Consider the following 17,421-nt stretch of genomic DNA (forward strand, 5'->3'; position numbering starts at 1 on the left):
TCCCCGTGGACTGATAGGAGAGCTATCAGTCTGTCGGTGGCATCCCCTGCTTCTGGCTGGGAACAGACTGTGGGGGAAAACGCACCTGCCAAGCCCTGCAAACATGGTCCAACAGGCTTGTGCTGCAGTATGCCTCCGGGCCAGGAGGGGGCGCTGGAGGAAGGCGGGGAGCCTGAGCAGCACATCACTATAAAATCACAGGACCTGAACCTTGTGCTCGCTGGTTGCAACCTGACTCCCGTGCCCCGTGATCCAATCAATCGGGTTCTCTCTCCTACCACCCAGACTGTGTCCACAGTAGCCTCCTAAGTGGCCTCTACACCTCCAGCTGCCTCCACGGCCCAACACCTTGCTGAAGCACCACAAGGAAGCTGTTATCACCCCCTATTCAAAAAAAAAAAAAAAGCAATGGCTGCAGGGAAACCCAAAAGTCTGGGGATGCCAGGACGGGGTCTGGTGTTCTCTGGGTCTCATGGCGGGGGGAGGGTAGGGCAGTGGTTGCTGTGCACCCCTAAGACTGGGGGAGGGGCTAAAGGAGAGGGAAAACAGGGTCTCAAACTCCTGTTGCCACTAGAGCAGCCTCATTGTCATCCGTGTTTGCGTAGTGCCTCTACACAGGATTTCGACTAGGCCAACTTTTACTTCTTAATTAATTAAAAAAAAAAAAGATACGAAATCTTGGGCAAGTAAGTCAAACTCATTGGGCCCCAATGTTTTCCCTACAGAACAGTTTCTCAACCTTGCACTACTGTAGCCTTCTGGGGCTGGACAGTATTCTTCCCTGGCGATGGGGGCAGGGGGGTGCTGTTCTGTGCACTGGAGAAGGTTCAGCAATATCCTGGCCTCTGCTCCCCAGAGATGCCCCAAGAGCCCCAACCCCGCAGACACGGCCACCAAAACCATCTTCAGACCTCACTAAACGGCCCCTCTGGGACAAAACTCCCGTTGAGAACCACTGTTATACTACAGTTAAATATTTACCTGTCTTGCAAGACGACCGTGAAGATTAAATGGGATCATACATGAAAAGGTGCTTTGTAAACTGCTAATACCAGATGTCTGTAGGAAGCACCTGACTCACACCTCGGCATAAACGAGTAACTGTACAGTCAATCCTGAATGTGGTGAAGGAGCCCCCGTGCCCCTTCAGAGCGGGGAAATGTTTATCTTTTTGTCTATCTCTTTAAATCTCTGCGATACTCTATCTTTGTTGATCCATAGCCAGTCATTCATTACGCCAGGATGATACAAGTTCTAAAATCTGAAACACTGAGAGCTCAGCAATCCTGAATGTTAACCCCTGATTCCCTAGACTGGAAAGGAAATGAGGGTATGTGGGTCAACTGAACGGGCCAGTTCATTCAGTGATGCTGCATTCAACAAACAGCTTCTAGAGGGAACAGAGGCTGAAAACAGTGATGCATCATTTGGACACTCAGGGAGATGTAAGATGAATTTACATTGCAACAAGCTTTATGCTTTTATGGGACCAATTCCTGAAACTCCCAGGATTTTCCAAAATGGTGGTGAAAGGAAAGTGAGAAATGATCTTTACAGAGATTTACTAAGGTCTAGTGTTACATTTCCCCCACTACATGTCCAGCACCTTATTTAAATCTTACCAGGTCTCCTTGGAGGGTATTGTGTTTCCTGCCTTACCGATGAGATGGTTCCAGCACAGTCACTAAGCAATGCACCTCGAGAGGCTCAGAATGGAATCCACAGTCTCCTAAGAGCCAGCTTTGAGACCACAGGGCAAACACTGTTCTCCACCAGGTCTTATCCCCTCAGACAGTAAGAGGTTTGAGCTTTGAGCAAATAAACACCCTTCATACATGACCCTGAGCCTCCCCGAGGAGGCCTTCGGAGGAAGAACCTTCAGGCAGATCATCAAGCCAGAGAGAAGGCTCTGGATACAGAACTAGTTTTACATGACCGCCTGAGTCCAAGATCACCTCTTGTAAGACAGTATCCTGCATGGTGTAAAAATCGGGACCAGTTCCAAGATTTTATGTAGCCAACACTTTTGTGTCCAGCAGGAAAAACTCAACACCACGTGCACATCCATTGGATGCAGTGCTGGTACCCTGAACAGCCTGGCTGTCTTGGGAGGGTGGTTCACCATCTTCCTGCCCACACTACTAACCATGATCATCTCCACCGGCTGCTCAAACTCCCCCATTTAATGAGACCGGGTTCAGTTGTTTAATTAAGTCTCTTAATCCCAAGAGCCTTCAAAGTTCCTCCAGTAGGGCTCCATAATGAACACAACATTTTGGATCTTTCTGAGTCACATCAGCCCTTCCTTAGGACCACCACATAGTAAAAATGAGCAGACTCTTCAAACTCCCTGAAGGGCATGTCCACACATCTTTAAACCACAATCTCAGACAACAGACTGAGCTCTGAGAGTGTCCTACGAATAATTATTTCAGAAATTTTCAAACTTGATTCCTTTAAGCCCTGAGGACCTTCCACGGAAGTTTCTTGGGAGGCAATCAAGAGCCACAGAAGGGAGTTTTCCAATAAGTCAGTCAAGGGGATAAAAAGCAGAGTGTAGGGAATATGACCAATAATATAGTAATGACGTTGGATGGTGACAGATGGGGACAGACTACCCTCATCACGGCGAGCACTGCATGACGTACAGAATTATGGAATCACTATGTTGTGCGTCAGAAACCAAGAGAAGAGTGCATGGCAACTACACTTCAATTATAAACAAACAAATAAATAAATAAAGCAAGCCAGGGAAAGAGTGGGTAGCAAGGGAGAGACCAGGCCATCATTCATCAGGACCTCCCCTTTCTGCTTCTATTTTTTCTGCTGAAGATGTGCCATTTCCTCAATTTGGGGGGGGGGGGAAATCTTCTTCTAAGTCATTCTCAAACTACTCAGCTTGTGGAGCCCTCCCATTTTTGCAGAGCTGAGCTGAAATCAAGTGCAATGATGAAGAAGTAATTTAAGAGCACACCGGGCATCAAAAAGCAGAGTCTAGGCTTCCCCAGTTTCTTGTGGAGGGTACAGATCAGCTCTGAAAGATAAAGGTTTTCTGTTTTATTCTTTTAAAGATTCTATTTATTTATTTGACACAGAGAGAGAGACAGCGAGAGAGGAACACAAGCAGGGGAGCCCGATGCGGGGCTCGATCCTAGGACCCTGGGATCATGACCTGAGCCGAAGGCAGACGTTTAACTGACTGGGCCACCCAGGCACCCCAAGGTTTTCTGTTTTAGAGACAGTCATAACTGAGTTCAAATCCTAGCCCTCTGCTGACCTTGTTGGGGACCTTGGGAAAATTCATGAACCTTTCTCACTATACCTCCCTTGTATGTAAAATGGGCATGGAAGGTGCCTAGTAAGTGCCAGAGCTCTGTAATCAATAGCCATGATCACTGTTCCTTGAAGGTACTCTGGCCCTTTGCACTGACATGCTGCTGTGTTGGGCAACTCTTAGCGGGTCCCAGCCCATTCTCTTTCCACACCCCACCCTGCTTCCTACGTCCTGCAGGAGCAGCAGTAAACAATTCAAGAAGCACATTATTAAGTGGATAAGGGATGATTGCCAGCCGTGGGAAGGCAGACAGGCATTTCCCTTAAGTGGTGCCTTTAGCCTTGGCGGCAAAAGCGAGGAAGAGAGAGGTTGTCGGGAGGGTGTGAGGGTGTGAGGGAGATGGGGAAAGGGAACAGCAAGATTCGCTGCTGCTCTCCAGAGGCAGCCCTCAAAAAAGCTGCTGGGGCTGCTCCCTGCCCTCCATAAGTCCTGCTCAATCATGCTCACATCACTGGGGATGCAACAAATTCCAGAGGCTTTTCCAACCCAGGGCTCCACTCACCCTGCCTCCTCCCAGCTCCCCTAAATAATGGCTGAGCAAATGCCTCTGAGACCATCTTCAGCTAATTTCCTTCAAGACATGCAAGCTGCTAACGCTGGGAAGTACAGATAGTGTGGAATAGCAAATATGGCCAAAATTAGATTAAAATAACCTCCTGATAAACAAATTACTCACTGAAAATAAATATTCCACTGCTGCAGCCAAGATAACTAAAAGAACAGCACCACCACATGGCAAGAAGTGGAACTACACATGCTGCCATCTGGCCAGTCCAGGTCTGCCCACCGGGCTCCAGAGGAGTCTGACCCAGGGGCCAGGGAAGGGGAGCACGGGGGGAGAATCAGTATCCTTTCCGCTTAAACCCTAACAATATTTTATGTACTTGTGCAAATGACAGAAATATTTGGCAGGGACGTCTGAACTTTGAGCCAAGGTCGGGGAGGAACAATGTGCCAAGTTGAACGCAGCATGACATAATGGGAGTCTGTGATTCTTCCTGTCCCGTTCCCTTCCTCCCCTCACCCCATCATTCACCAGGTTCGCCCTGATGCTCTGCCTCACAGCAGAGATTCTGGCCCTTGGCACAGCCATGCTGCTGTGTTGGGCGACTCTTAGCAGGTCCCATTCCGATGCTTATATGGGATGGGTCCACGCACTGCTCTTTTCTCAACTAAATGGCAAATTCTCCCACCCCCCCCCAAAATCCTTCAGATACTTAGAAAGTATTTATGTAGCTGCCTTTCAGCTGTTGGTCTAAATAAGCCTATCCTCGTTATTCTCTTCTTGGAAGGCACAGGGCTCAGGCCCCAGGCATCAAGATGGGCAAGGCAGTCCAGCTCACACGCAGTGTGCGTTACACAAGCTTCCAAAACCTTAGGTCTTATGCCTGTAAAATGGGGATGACAATGCCTGCCTCATAGGCTAAATGTATAGAGTCGTTGACACACTAAGAACTCAATAAACTGTAGACATCTGCGTTGTCATTTCAATCGGGCCCTGTGATGGATGTAGCTTGTTATTCCGCATTCATACAAAGTCGATTGCAGCAGTCCATCCCGGTGTGACAAATGCAAAGATCTATCAATATCATGTGAAGCAGATTTTTGGTTCATCACAGAAATATATTGCACGCTTCTCCAAAAGATATGGCAGAAGAAGAGACATCGAGTCTATAATCACACCACAATTTGATTCTTTCCGTGAACAGGAAATGGGCTGGCCTCTTCACAAAGGTATATTGAAAAAAAAAAGGGGGGGGGGTATGAGACTTAAATCAAGAAGCTGGAATCCTTTCTCCATCAACATTAATGTGTTTGCAGCAGCTCTGGGCACAGCCCAGTGCAAAATATGGAGAAAAGAGTAGGGACCCCAACCCTCAAGGAGCTATACCCGGCAGGAAAAATGCATACACACATACACATAGGCAAAGATACAGCAATCATTCATTACAGTATGGTTTGTTCTTAGGAGAGTAAATACAAGGTTCTATAAAAAGGTTGAACAAGGCATCTAACGCTGGACAGTGGGGTGGGGGGTCTAGTATTCGGAAAAAAAACCAGACAAAGGTATTTGTGCTGAGATCTGAAGAAGGAGCCAGAGTCATCTGGGCATCTGGGACAGGAACCTTTCAAAGTCTCAGAGATCTGGGGGTTGGGGGTGAGGTCACCCCTCTCTCTGCTCTTCAGTTTCCCCGTGTGAACATGAGATGGGTGGGCGGGGGTGGATGATGCCAATAGTTTTCTGGGATATAGACAACACTGTATGATAATCACCAAACCTGCTAGAAGATTTTATCTTAATTACTCTAACCACTAAAAAGAATTGATAATTATGTGACATGATAGAGGTGCAAATTATTGCTATAATGACAATTATATTACAATACATAAAGATATCAAATCAACGTGCATTATTACTTTATACCATGTTTTAGGATGCCAAGTATATTTTAATTTTTTAAAAAAATATCAATCGTCGTTGCGTGGGTTCTCAGGGGCATTGTATTTTTGTCAATGTGTCTGTGAGGCCATCTTGGGGGAAAAGCAGTGAAAATGGACAGACAGGGCTCTGAGCTCTCTCAAAAAAAAAAAAAATTGAATACCACTGCACTAAGCAACCTCAAAGGTTTTTTCCAGCTCTGTCTGACCCCATGGTCCTTGCCCAGTAACAGAAGAGGAAATTACATGTGTGGCACGACACAGGAGGACAGGCCCCACGGGACACAGATGACTCACGTGAGTCCCCCAAAGGCAGTGCTGACCCACTGCTACTTATGTGTCATCATGGGATCACAGGAATCACAGTGCCAACCATCCTACAACACAGACCATCATTCTGAGAACTCCTTGGAGCTCCTAGAAGTCCTACAAAATCCTCAGGTGGGTCCATCTCAAAAATGGCTCATTCTTTGACATTTTGGAGCAAAGCAACTGCCTGGCCCTCATGCCTTCTCGTCACTGCCCTGTTGACGTGGTCACTGAGAACATGAGGGTGTCTCTAAGGGTCAGGGCTCTGGGCACTGGAAGGCCCTCCCTTCCCACACTCCCAGCACAACAGGTGGACGGCCCGTTCCAGGAGCCAGCTGGCCAGAACATTAACTAGGGAGTCACCTTCCTGCCAAACCTCCCATTAGTGCCCTCATATCTCTCCTTCCCTCCACCCCATCCCCTTCCTTTATTAACTTACTTTCCTATTTCCACCACCTTCCCCACACCCTCGCTTCTGCCGACTTCCAGACTCCTCTAGAGGCTAATTCCTAAGTTGGGGAGTATTCTGCAGTAAAACCATTCTCTTCTTCTTGAGACTTAGAGCCTGGACCAGGAAGTGTTGCAGGTGATTCCTTGTTGCGGGAATGTGACCTTTAAATCTGAGCAGCAAAGTTAACACTGAGGCCTGACCTAAAGGTTCGTGGCTGGAGCCAGCGCACACCAGGAAGCGGGAGACCCCTGCCACATGCTCATTCAAGCGCCATTTCCGAGGGCCGCAAGTTTTCAACCCTGCGTTTATACCTAACGCTCATGGAAGGGGTGTTAAGGAGAGAAAAGAGAGAGGAAGAGGTGAGGCGGTGGGGGTGGGGGAGAGCAGACAGTGAGGAAAGGAAAAGAGGATGAGGGGGAAAGGAACACACGCGGGGTACAGGCACAGGGAAAGGCAGACAGGAGGCAATCCACAGGATGGAGAGACGCAAAAGACAACATGTTGCTTGGGTTTATTAGAGGGGAAAAAATTGCCTGCACTAGAAGCACTATTTCTTAATCAAAGCCTTTATTAAGTTTTGGTAATGAAAAGCTAAGTGTTCTTGCGTAGGCTAACGCATCAAAGGGTAACACCTTCCGCACAGGGAAACTGAAGTAGGGCTTGTGCTCCTGTGAGTAGAGTAGGGAAATGGATGCCATGAGCGGTTGGGATTGGGATCAGACCATTCTAGCCCCTGCATGTACAGAAAGGTCCCTTGAGTGGGCAATGCCTTTTCGTTGCTGGGGGCCTGAACTGCGGGGACAACCGGAATAGCAGTCCGGGACGCCGGAGCTTATTCTGCCTGCTATCGCTCAGGAAGGCAGAGACAAAAGATGCCTTCTGGATTGTTTTCCTCTTCTCGCCACCCACCTACCCTAAACTGGCTTCTCGTGCAGTAGCTACGGGATGGAAAACAGCTGAGGCGACTCACTAAGACCCGACAAGCAAAAAAACAAAATCAAAAAAACAAACAAAAACCAGACTAATCATTAGCTGAAAGGATTATGCATTTAGAACTAAAGGGTCACATAAACATTCCCAGATATCCATTGCCAGATGGTAAGGGTTTGAATTTTAGGCAGAAACTGACTTCCTGAATTTAGGTCCAGCTGAAAACAAACTCGCCTGGGATCCAAACAGACAGACACTCCATGTCAGGTCTTAACTGTGCGTGAAGACCATACAAAGCAACTAGGGAATTCTGTGACATTCCCCTGCCGCACAGCAGCCCCAGCCAACGTGGAGCAGCACCAGCCTTGCCCAGACCCTCCACGCCACGCGACACTTGGCTTACACTGGTAGAACCAAGATGGCGACTACCTGGTGTTCTGTCACTGCTCCTCCCCAATCCATGAGAAACTTTGCTATTTAAACACCTTTCCTGCTGAGCTCAAATATGATCTCAGAATCCTTCCACCCACATGTGGGAGCTGGCACGTGTAATGGCAACTATTTGCCCTCCTTGTTCTAAGATCTTCTAGATCTTTAGAACCTGTTCCTTCCCAAGTAATTTCTGCACGTCCACAAGTGACTTTCTGCCATTAGTCTTTTTACCTCTTTTAAGCCTACAGGAATGAGACCAAAGCTGAGGAATTCAAGATTAGCTATGCAAGAAGAACATTTCTATGAGATACCATTAAAGTATCTGAGGAGAGATTATCTGAAACCTTGAAAGGCCTTCAATTCACGGGTTTGGTCCCATCGGTATCTGTGATTTTCAATGGGAGGCAATTCTGACCTCCCAGGGCACATATGGCGGTGTCTGGAGACAATTCTGTTCTTTCTAACTGAGAGCGCTACTGGCGTCTGGTGAGACAAGGTGAGGGATGCCGCTAAACCGTTCCTAAATGCGTAGGACACGCCTCAACAACCAAGAATTACCCGGTCCAATATGCAAGAGTGTCAAGGTTTGGAGACCCTGATATATATGATGGCAGAGGACTCAGAGATTGAAAGAATGTTAGAGAACCTCTCATCCAACTCTCTCATATTATAAAGAACCTAAGTTCCAGAGAAAGTCTGTGCAGACGACTTAGCAGAATTAGCAAATAACTCCATACACCCTTCTGATGGGATGATAAAACCCATTTTATATGTGGAGGACAGCAAGCTATCAGGTTCCCAATAGTCTATTAGTATAGTTAAGTAGACATCAGAACAACAAATGTGAAGATCATTGGTTCTACGTGTGGGTTGTTGGGTTCAGGTAGTAGAGGGGAGTACTGCCATTTTCATACATGTAAGTATCATTCATTCATTTTATCCATTCATATATATTCCTTCAGAAATCATTCATTCATTTTAATGTTTAGTCCACACCCTTTTTTCTAGCTTTTCACGTGCTGACACAAATAATCCAGCGACCTACAAAGATGGCCTTTGCCTACAAAAGTTGTTTTAAGATTCATTTATTGATTTGAGAGAGATAGCAGGGGGAGGGGCAGAGGGGTAGGGAGAGAAGTCCTCAAGCAGACTCCCCAATGAACGCAGAGCCTGACCCAAGGCCCCATCTCAGGACCCCAAGATCATGACCTGAGCCAAAGTCTAGTCAGTCACTCAAGTGACTGAGCCTTCTGGGCACCCCAGAGAAAGTTGTTTAGAGGAAAGGTCTGAACTGAGCTCTGAAGGCAAAGTAGAAGTCAGAAACTTTTAAAGCTGGTCCCTAGCACAGCACACTCAGTTTGCTGTGTGTAGCCAGTGTGAAGAAACCCGGCTACGTATTCTAAGCCTGAATTAGTTGTTATGTTGTCACTGCTTTTTGGTTTCCTTGAGTCCATGCCTGGTGCCTCATATGGAAATACTTAATAACAGGCATGTGCCTGCTTTCAGATTTCCACACATGGTAGGTACATTGTGTCTCAGGACCCTGTAGGCTGAGAAATGTGTGTGTGTGTGTGTGTGTGTGTGTAAGGTGTGTCTGTATGTGTGAGGGATGTGTGTGTGTGTAAGGAGTCAGCTTTTCTCCAGTCTCGGGGCTCTCCTCCTGTGGTGTGTGTGTGTATGTGTAAGGTGTATGTGCGTGTGTGTAAGGTGTATGTGCATGTGTGTAAGGTGTATGTGCATGTGTGTAAGGTGTATGTGCATGTGTGTAAGGGGTGTGTGTGTGTGTGTGTGTGTGTAAGGGGTGTGTGTGTGTGTGTGTGTAGAAAAGGAGTCAGCCTTTCTCCAGTCTCGGGTCTCTCCTCCTGTGAGACTTGAAGGCCCCCACCACCTAGACTGCGCTGGCCCCCCAGCCCCTCTCAGCTCCCTTCCTTCCTGCAATCCCAGGACTCCTCCAGCACCAACCACGTGGCATCATCACCAGGAATGGCAGGACAGATAACTAACAAGAACCCAGATGCCAGCCTGAGGCAGGCTCCTTCCTAACCTGCCCGTAACCCACAGGTAACACCTCCTCTTCCCTCCTATCTGAAGGCCTGTGACCTCTCACTCTGCACCCCCCAGGCTGTACGATACCCCTCCGTTGCACCTGCAGGCCCCAGAGCCGTGAACACGCCTGTGTATCGTATCGCATCCCAAATGACCACATGAATTCAAGCTGTAATTTCTTCTTTTTCTTCAGCCTACAAGAGGAAGTACTACATGACATGGCTCTTTCTCTGTGCTGAGAGTTGACAAAGATCTATGGTTGGGGGAGAAGGTGTTATTTTTATTTATTTATTTATAAGTTTTATTAAAGTTCACCTATTACCCACAGGCCTCGGGCTCCCTATAGAGAAACAAATATCACAATTGAAAGAACGGGTTTCCAAGGCTCCAAATTAAAACAGATGAAAAGGTAAGGAGGGGGAAAAAAATAAAAACATTAAACTAAGACTTCTTTGCTCCCAAACGCATGGTGCCTTCTATTATACTGCACACATGAAATTGACTCTCAATGTAATTAGACCAGGGCTACTAGGCAAAAAAAAAAAAAAAAAAAAATTCTTCAAATTATTCAGACCCCCAGAGCTATTCTTTTGCAATCACTCAAGTGACTGAGAGGAGAGCCAACTTTTTAATATAAATTTGTTATTAGAATCTACAGTTTCCAAACGATTCCCAGCACCCCACCTGCCCGAGAATACAGAGTCATGAACTGGGATCAGAAGCAAAAGCAAGAGTCCTGCTTCCCACACGCCCAGTGTCATCACCTTTTCTTCTACAGAACAATCCTGCTGGAACGGGAACTTATTCCAACAGTGCTCCTGTCAGAAGGAACTGGAGGGTTCCTCGGGTCTGCAGAGGACAGCACACTCCCTTTAGAGCAAACCGCCTTGATGGGATGCACTCACGCATACCCCTATGGACAGATACTCACTCTCTCTTTGCAGCCTGGCACTGGGAACAGCCATAACCCTCTCCATCTCACCCTCAAAGACCCAGGAATGGCTCTATTGCCTTCCAGGTTGAAAATGAGCCATGGAGATACAGAGAGCATCTCTCACTGAACTCGGAGGGGAAAGAAATGACCACTTTCCAGAAGAGGTGCTTACTGGATTTCAGCAGTGCTGCCAGGACTTCGGCGGCTGCCCTGGGGAAAGAGAAAGAAAAGTGAAAAAGTCAATGTTCAATGGTCTTTTTGTCAGCCCATGGATCCCAAAGCCAACAGGCTCATTGCTGCCACCACACAGCCGCATTATTAACCAGGGAGCAGGCATTCTATTGATTGCACCACTGACCATTAAAGAGGCACAAAGGCAGAAATTGCTCCAAGCAAAGTGTCTGTCTTGAAAATGGGTCTCAGGAGTCCCGGCTGCTGCTGAAAATACCTTCCCCTCCCCATCCTGCCTCCTACCTTCCGCCACCTTCCTTACCCTACGCTGCTTCTATTTCTGTTGTACATCCCTGCCAGGGCTCTTGTTAGTCTCTTGGTTTCTACTTGGGAACCCTGGCGACTCTGGAGGATGGGCTGGGAGGGGCTGGGGTGTGGGCTGAGGGAAAGCCCTGCAGCAAGAACTGCTTCCAACACTCCTGGCCCTGGGGACACACAGGACAACACTCACAGGTTGAAGAGCAGTGCTGGTTCCTTACGTGGGGGGTGGGGGGGCACAGTTAGGTCATGATTTTTCTGTTTCATTCCATGGAAGAATTTCACAACCTTTGCAGCAATGGGAGACAGATGAGAATGAAAATCCTTTGGCCCATGTCTTAGTGACTTTTCAGTTTGTGCCCTGAGCCTGAGAAGGTCGTACAAAGACCCACTCACTGGACAGAAGAAGACTTCAAGGTTAAGGACCTGTGATTCTGGAAGGGAGAGTTTATTGCTTGTTTGCTTCTTTTTTTTTTTTTTCTTTTTTAAGAAAAGGAGTATTCTGCACAGTTCCAGTAACTCATCCTTAAGGCCTGTTTAAGAGTGATCTGTTTCCCCATCAGCACCCCCAACCCTGAGAACTGGGGGAACAGGTCAACAAGGCTGGATCACCCTTCCAAGATGACAGACATGTAGACAGAGTGGGACCCCCACCCAGGACCCGCACTTCCCACCCCTGTTCGCTGCACACCTGTTATTCCCCTGAGGCTCCCACACTGGCCCTGCCCTGATCTCTGCCCACTTGATGAACAACATTCCTCTTTGCAATGTATTATCTAATACTGAGCAACAGAGAGGCAGTAAAAATAAAAATAATGAGTTAAACTAAACTGAAATAAAAATCTAGCAGTTAGACATCAGGGCTACCCACAACCAACAGAAGAATCCTATGGTATCAGTGGTCTGGGACTCACCAGCCCCAATGCAAACCCACGGCAGGGGTGACCCCCAGCTCCAAGAGAGCAGCACAACCACACAGCACTCGGCAAGAAGGTGAGGCTAGTTGTCTCCGATGGGCCATTTCATTTATCCTTCCCGAGTACGTTTTCTTCTAATTACCTTTCAGCTTCTTCAGCCCCTCTCTTCATGACCCCACATGATCTGGTGACCATGAAATTTAAGAAGAAACATACTGAAGGACCCCTGGATGGCTCAGCTGATTAAGTGTCTGCCTCTGGCTCAGGTCATGAGCTCAGTATCTTGGAATCGAGCCCAACATTGGGCTCCCTGCTCAGCAGGAAGTCAGCTTCCCCCTTTCCCTCTCCCCTTCCCCTGGCTTGTGCTCTTTCTCTCTCTCTTCTCTCTCTCAAATAAATAAATAAAAATCTTAAAAAAGAAACACATGGGAAGAGTAACTGTGAGGCCCAAGTAGTGTGCAAATCTAGGAGCCACAGTATACAAGACTGGGGTTGGGCTGGTGCAAGAGGAAAATCAGTCCTGGGGGTCTGGGGGGTAGTAAAGTGGCCACATCAAGGGGGTCATCAGAGAAGGAAGCATGGAAAGAAAGTACCCAGCCCTATCCCGGATGACAGGCCCGGTCTGTGAGGTGACCCTGCGTTTCTGACTTGCATAGCACTTTTGTTTTGGGGAGTTCGCTGCAGAAGTAATGATCCGTAGATCATAGTTTTATGAGGGACACATGAGAGGTGGGGAGGGGTGGGCAGCATGCAGACCAGTCAGGACAACATGAGGCGACAAGGCCAACAGACAAAAGGGTGGCATGGAGGGAGAATGGGGAAAGAAGGGTTGAAGAGAAGCTTGGAGCCTGGCTGCTCGAAGCAGGAGACTCCTGAGCCCCACGCTCAGCCGGCTGAATCACAACTTTCATGCCAGCAGGTAAGTTACATGTACATGAATGTCAGAGAATGACTGGTAGAGTGGACAGCATCAGTATGGCTTGGTTACCCTCTGATGTTGACCAGAAGATTCGAGGTGACTCCCAGATCCAAACCCTCTAGAGAATACCTAGTAGCATGACAACCTAGCAAATAACTATGAATCCAAACAGTCACATTATATGGCAGGAAATACATGGTATACGACAGTTACCTCAAAGAGGCGAGGCTGATTCCTGAGTAACAAGAAAAGATTTCCTTCTTCTCAGCTCCTAATTGGGGATCAATACATAATGCACTGTGGGGTGCCATTAGGGCAGTGATGGACATAAGGTTTGAGACCATAACCCAGTATCCTAAAGAGATCAGGTGTAACTCCACAGGTAATAAGCTACTGGATTCTTTTTTTTTTTTTTTTTTTGAACAAAGGGTGGTGGCAAGGATGGAAAAGTGAGGTGAAGGTTGTAAGCAAAGAATTCGTAGGACTTGAGGACAGGCTAGTTGTGGAGAGCAAAGTAAAGGGAAGAGCTGGTGATGACCCGAGATGCTTAGTCCACGTAAATGGGAGAACAAGAAAGACATTAATCAGCTAAAGAGAGAAACAGAGGTGTCGAGAGAAGATAATCATTTCAATCTGGGACATCCTTAGCTCAGGATGATGGGCAGAGAGCTACATGGAACTTCTCAGAATCATGCTAGAAGCACAAATACAGAATTCTCAAGAGATCTGGCCCTGAGGGTAAGATTCAGGAGTCACTCTAGTAGCAATGACCCTTGAAGCCAAGGGAACAGACAATATCTGTGAAGAAATGCAGTACAGGGTTGGCCCCCAAAGCATCTATGTTAAAAGCCTCAGAGAATGTTCAGTCAAGGAGGTAGGAGGAGAGGGGATGAGGGGGCTCTGTTTTGAAACAAAAAAGTTTACCAGTCAGGACAGGTCCCTGGAGTTAAACGAGTCCCCACCCCCAACACATGGGGAAACAAAATGACCAAATCCTCTCATGGAACTGAAATATTCTGTAACTCAGATGGCTTCGATCTAGAAATTGCCACCTACAGAGTTTATCGATATTGTTGTTTAATAAATCACCACAAACTTAGCAGTTTCCAACAGTACTCATTTATCTTACAGTTTCCATGGGGCAGGAATCCATGGCTTAGCTAAATTCTCTGTTGACAGTCTTATGGGCTATAATCAGATGGGGACTTGGCCAGGGCTGAGTCTTCATCTGAAGGCTCTGCTGGGGAAGAGTCTGCTTCCCCCCCCCCAACCACCTCTCGAAGGTTGGCAGTGTCATTTCATTGTAGCGTTGGTGCTGAGGCCCCTGATGTCTTGCTGTGTATTGGCTGAAGACCATTCTCAGCTTCTAGAGGCTACCTGCAGTGTGGGCTTCCCCAACATGAATACTTTCTTCACCAGTAGGGAGAGTTACCATAGTGCATGTGTCAACAAGACAGAGTCTTGAACAACACAACATAATCACAGCACAAACATGTCCTCACTTTTCTCATATTCTTTGGGTTAGAAGCAAGTCCCAGGACCCCGCCCCCCGCCCCGCACTCCAGGGGAGCAGAATACCAGGAGATGGGATCATGGGGTGGAGGGTGTCTTCAGTTACACGCACCACACAAAGCTTCTCGCAGTCGTTAGAATCAGGTACCAGGATCCTAATGTTCTCCATACAGCCAGGACCCTCCCAGTCCTCCCCTTCCCAGAGAAGGGAATACTACTTTTTAAGAAACTGATCTTGTATCTTCCTTAGCCACCTGACCTGACCACCTATGTCTGGGCGCACACCCAAATTCCTCCATTTTGACGTCTAGACTGCTCTTAAGTTGTCCACTCCTTTTGATTTCTGTTGTTTCTGCCCTAGTTCAAGTGCATGGGGGTCTGGGACCTCAATGAGAAATGTGATTTCTAGAGTTTCTAGAGTTATTAGCCCTTGGTTGAAATTTACAGTTTAATTTCTTGCATAAGAAATGCAAATGAGCTACATGATCATTTTAGAAAAATCTGAAAATACAGTTAAGCATAAAGAAAGGGAATAAATGAAAATAACCTATCACTCCCCTAACTACTGCCATAACCCCAGAACAAATCCACCCATATGCACTCTAGGCCCCCTTCAAATTGTTCTTCAAGTTGCAACTAAGGTGATCTTCTCAAGAAGCCCCGGTTAGAGCACCCACCCATTGCTACCCCACACCCAATCTTGCTCTTGGATGAAAACCCAAATCCGAAACATGGTCCAGGAGAATCTACCAAGCCTGGGTGCTGCCATCCCTCCACCTAGCCTTGTCCCACATCACCCTCTCATACGGTCTATATTTCCGCCCCTTCAGCCTTTTGTCAAGCTTTGGAACATGTTCCCATCACTTATCCTCTGTCCTCGCTAATGCCACAGCCTAAAATGCTCTAAGCCTTACCTTTTCCTTCACCTGTAGCTCATACCTCATCCTTCAAATCCTAATTTAGCTGCCACCTCCTCTGGGAAGCCTTCCCTGACTGCCAGTCTAGGCCCAGGTCCTTTATTGGTGTGTTTATCCTTTCTTCCCCCTCTTCTCATTGCACAATTCAATTTGTAATTTATTCACTCAGTTGTGTCTATTAATGTCTGACTCCTCTTCCAGTCTGCAAACTTCAGAAAACAGGAAACTTTCATTTTGCATTATTTTACCCCCACCATTTAATAGTATTTGAATACAGAGCACCATCAAATATTCATGGAACTTTCTCCAAAAATTAGGCTCTGGCCCAGGCACTTTAAATGTGCTATTCATTCATCAAACAGATATTTACTGAGCACCTATGCTATGTGCTGAGATAAATGGATAAAGATTTTTTGCACTCGAAAGGGTTGAGTCAGCATGAAAAAAAGAGTAGTTAATAGACCATGTATTTTTGAATAGTACATTAAAGTTGTATTCTAAAATGTGATAAATGCTAAGGGAAAAACAGAAAAAGTAAAAACAGGGTAAAGACATCAGATGTACCAGGATGGGTTAAGATCTAAGAGATTGTCTAAACTGGGCCTCCTAGTGAAGGTAACGTCTCTGGACAGGGATGTGAAGGAGGAAACAAAGTTGTCATCCAAATATCAGAAGCAGCCTCTACAGACCCTCTGAATGACCACAGGCTGATTTGTTCGAGGAAAAGCAAGCTGCGCGGGACTTCCCGAGCCAAAGAGGTGAGGGAGGGGAGTGTTAGCCGAGGGGAGTAACGGGGACCATTCACGCAGCCCCTGGAAAGCATGGCAAAGGCTTTCACTTCTCTCCAAGCAAAGCATTCCCTATAGGATTTTGAGCAAATGAGCTAACATGTTTTAGGGTTTCTTTGGATACTCTATTTTTTGAAAAGTAAATGAAAAAGGACTCCAGGGAAGCAAGAGTAGAAGCCAGAAACGGACTAGAAGAGAAATCTACAAGAAGCAAACCAAATACAGCAACAGACAAAAAGGGTTACATACCATGGTGAAGGGGCATTTATCCCAGGAACAAGGTTGGTTTAACACCTGAAAATCAACCAATGTAATCATCCACCATAATAACAGAATATGGGATAAAAACCACATTATTGTCTCAACCAACACAGGAAAGGCATTTGACGAAACCCATCACAGTTTCATAAAAACCCTCACCACATTAGGGACAGAAGAGAACCTTCCGCACCTGATAAAGGAATCCACTTGAAACTCACAGCTAATGTAATACACAGAGAGAAAGACCGAATGCTTTCTCCCCCATGATCAGAAGCAAGCTAAGGATGGCCATCCTCACTCCCCGCCTCTGTTCAACATTGTACTGGAGGCCGTAGCCAGGGCATTTAGGAATGAATAAGTGACGGGCATACAGACTGGGAAAGAGGAAGCAGAATGATTCTCTACCTACAGATGGCCTGGTTTCGTATATACAAGGTCTAAAAGAATCCACCAAAAAACTATCAGAACAAGTTCTGCCATGTGGCCACCAAAAAAAAAAAAAAAAAAAAATCAATATACAAAAGTGAATTGTGTGGAATATTACTCAGCCATCAAAAAGAATGAAATCTTGTCATTTGCAATGACATGGACGGACCTAGAGGTTATTAGGCTAAGCAAAATAAGTCAGCCAGAGGAAGACAAAAACCATATGATTTTGCTCATATGTGCAACTGAAGAAATAAAACACATGAATATAGGGGGAGGGGAGGAAAAATAAGAGCAGAGAGGGAGGGAAATCGTAA

The 17,421-nt window shown here is 46.7% G+C and overlaps 1 protein-coding gene across 3 annotated transcripts in view; it reads right to left on the reverse strand.

Moving 5' to 3' along the window:
- AGBL1 (ATP/GTP binding protein like 1) overlaps nt 1–17,421 on the reverse strand; it is a 730,233-nt gene that overhangs the window by 598,336 nt on the left and 114,476 nt on the right. For all 3 annotated transcript variants that reach the window (XM_032342085.1, XM_032342083.1, XM_032342084.1), the window contains exon 6: nt 11,048–11,085. In XM_032342085.1, the coding sequence (XP_032197976.1) occupies nt 11,048–11,085 (38 nt within the window). The remainder of the gene's footprint in view (nt 1–11,047; nt 11,086–17,421) is intronic.

This window comes from Mustela erminea, chromosome 5 (assembly GCF_009829155.1).
Source record: "Mustela erminea isolate mMusErm1 chromosome 5, mMusErm1.Pri, whole genome shotgun sequence".
Classification (NCBI taxonomy): domain Eukaryota; kingdom Metazoa; phylum Chordata; class Mammalia; order Carnivora; family Mustelidae; genus Mustela; species Mustela erminea.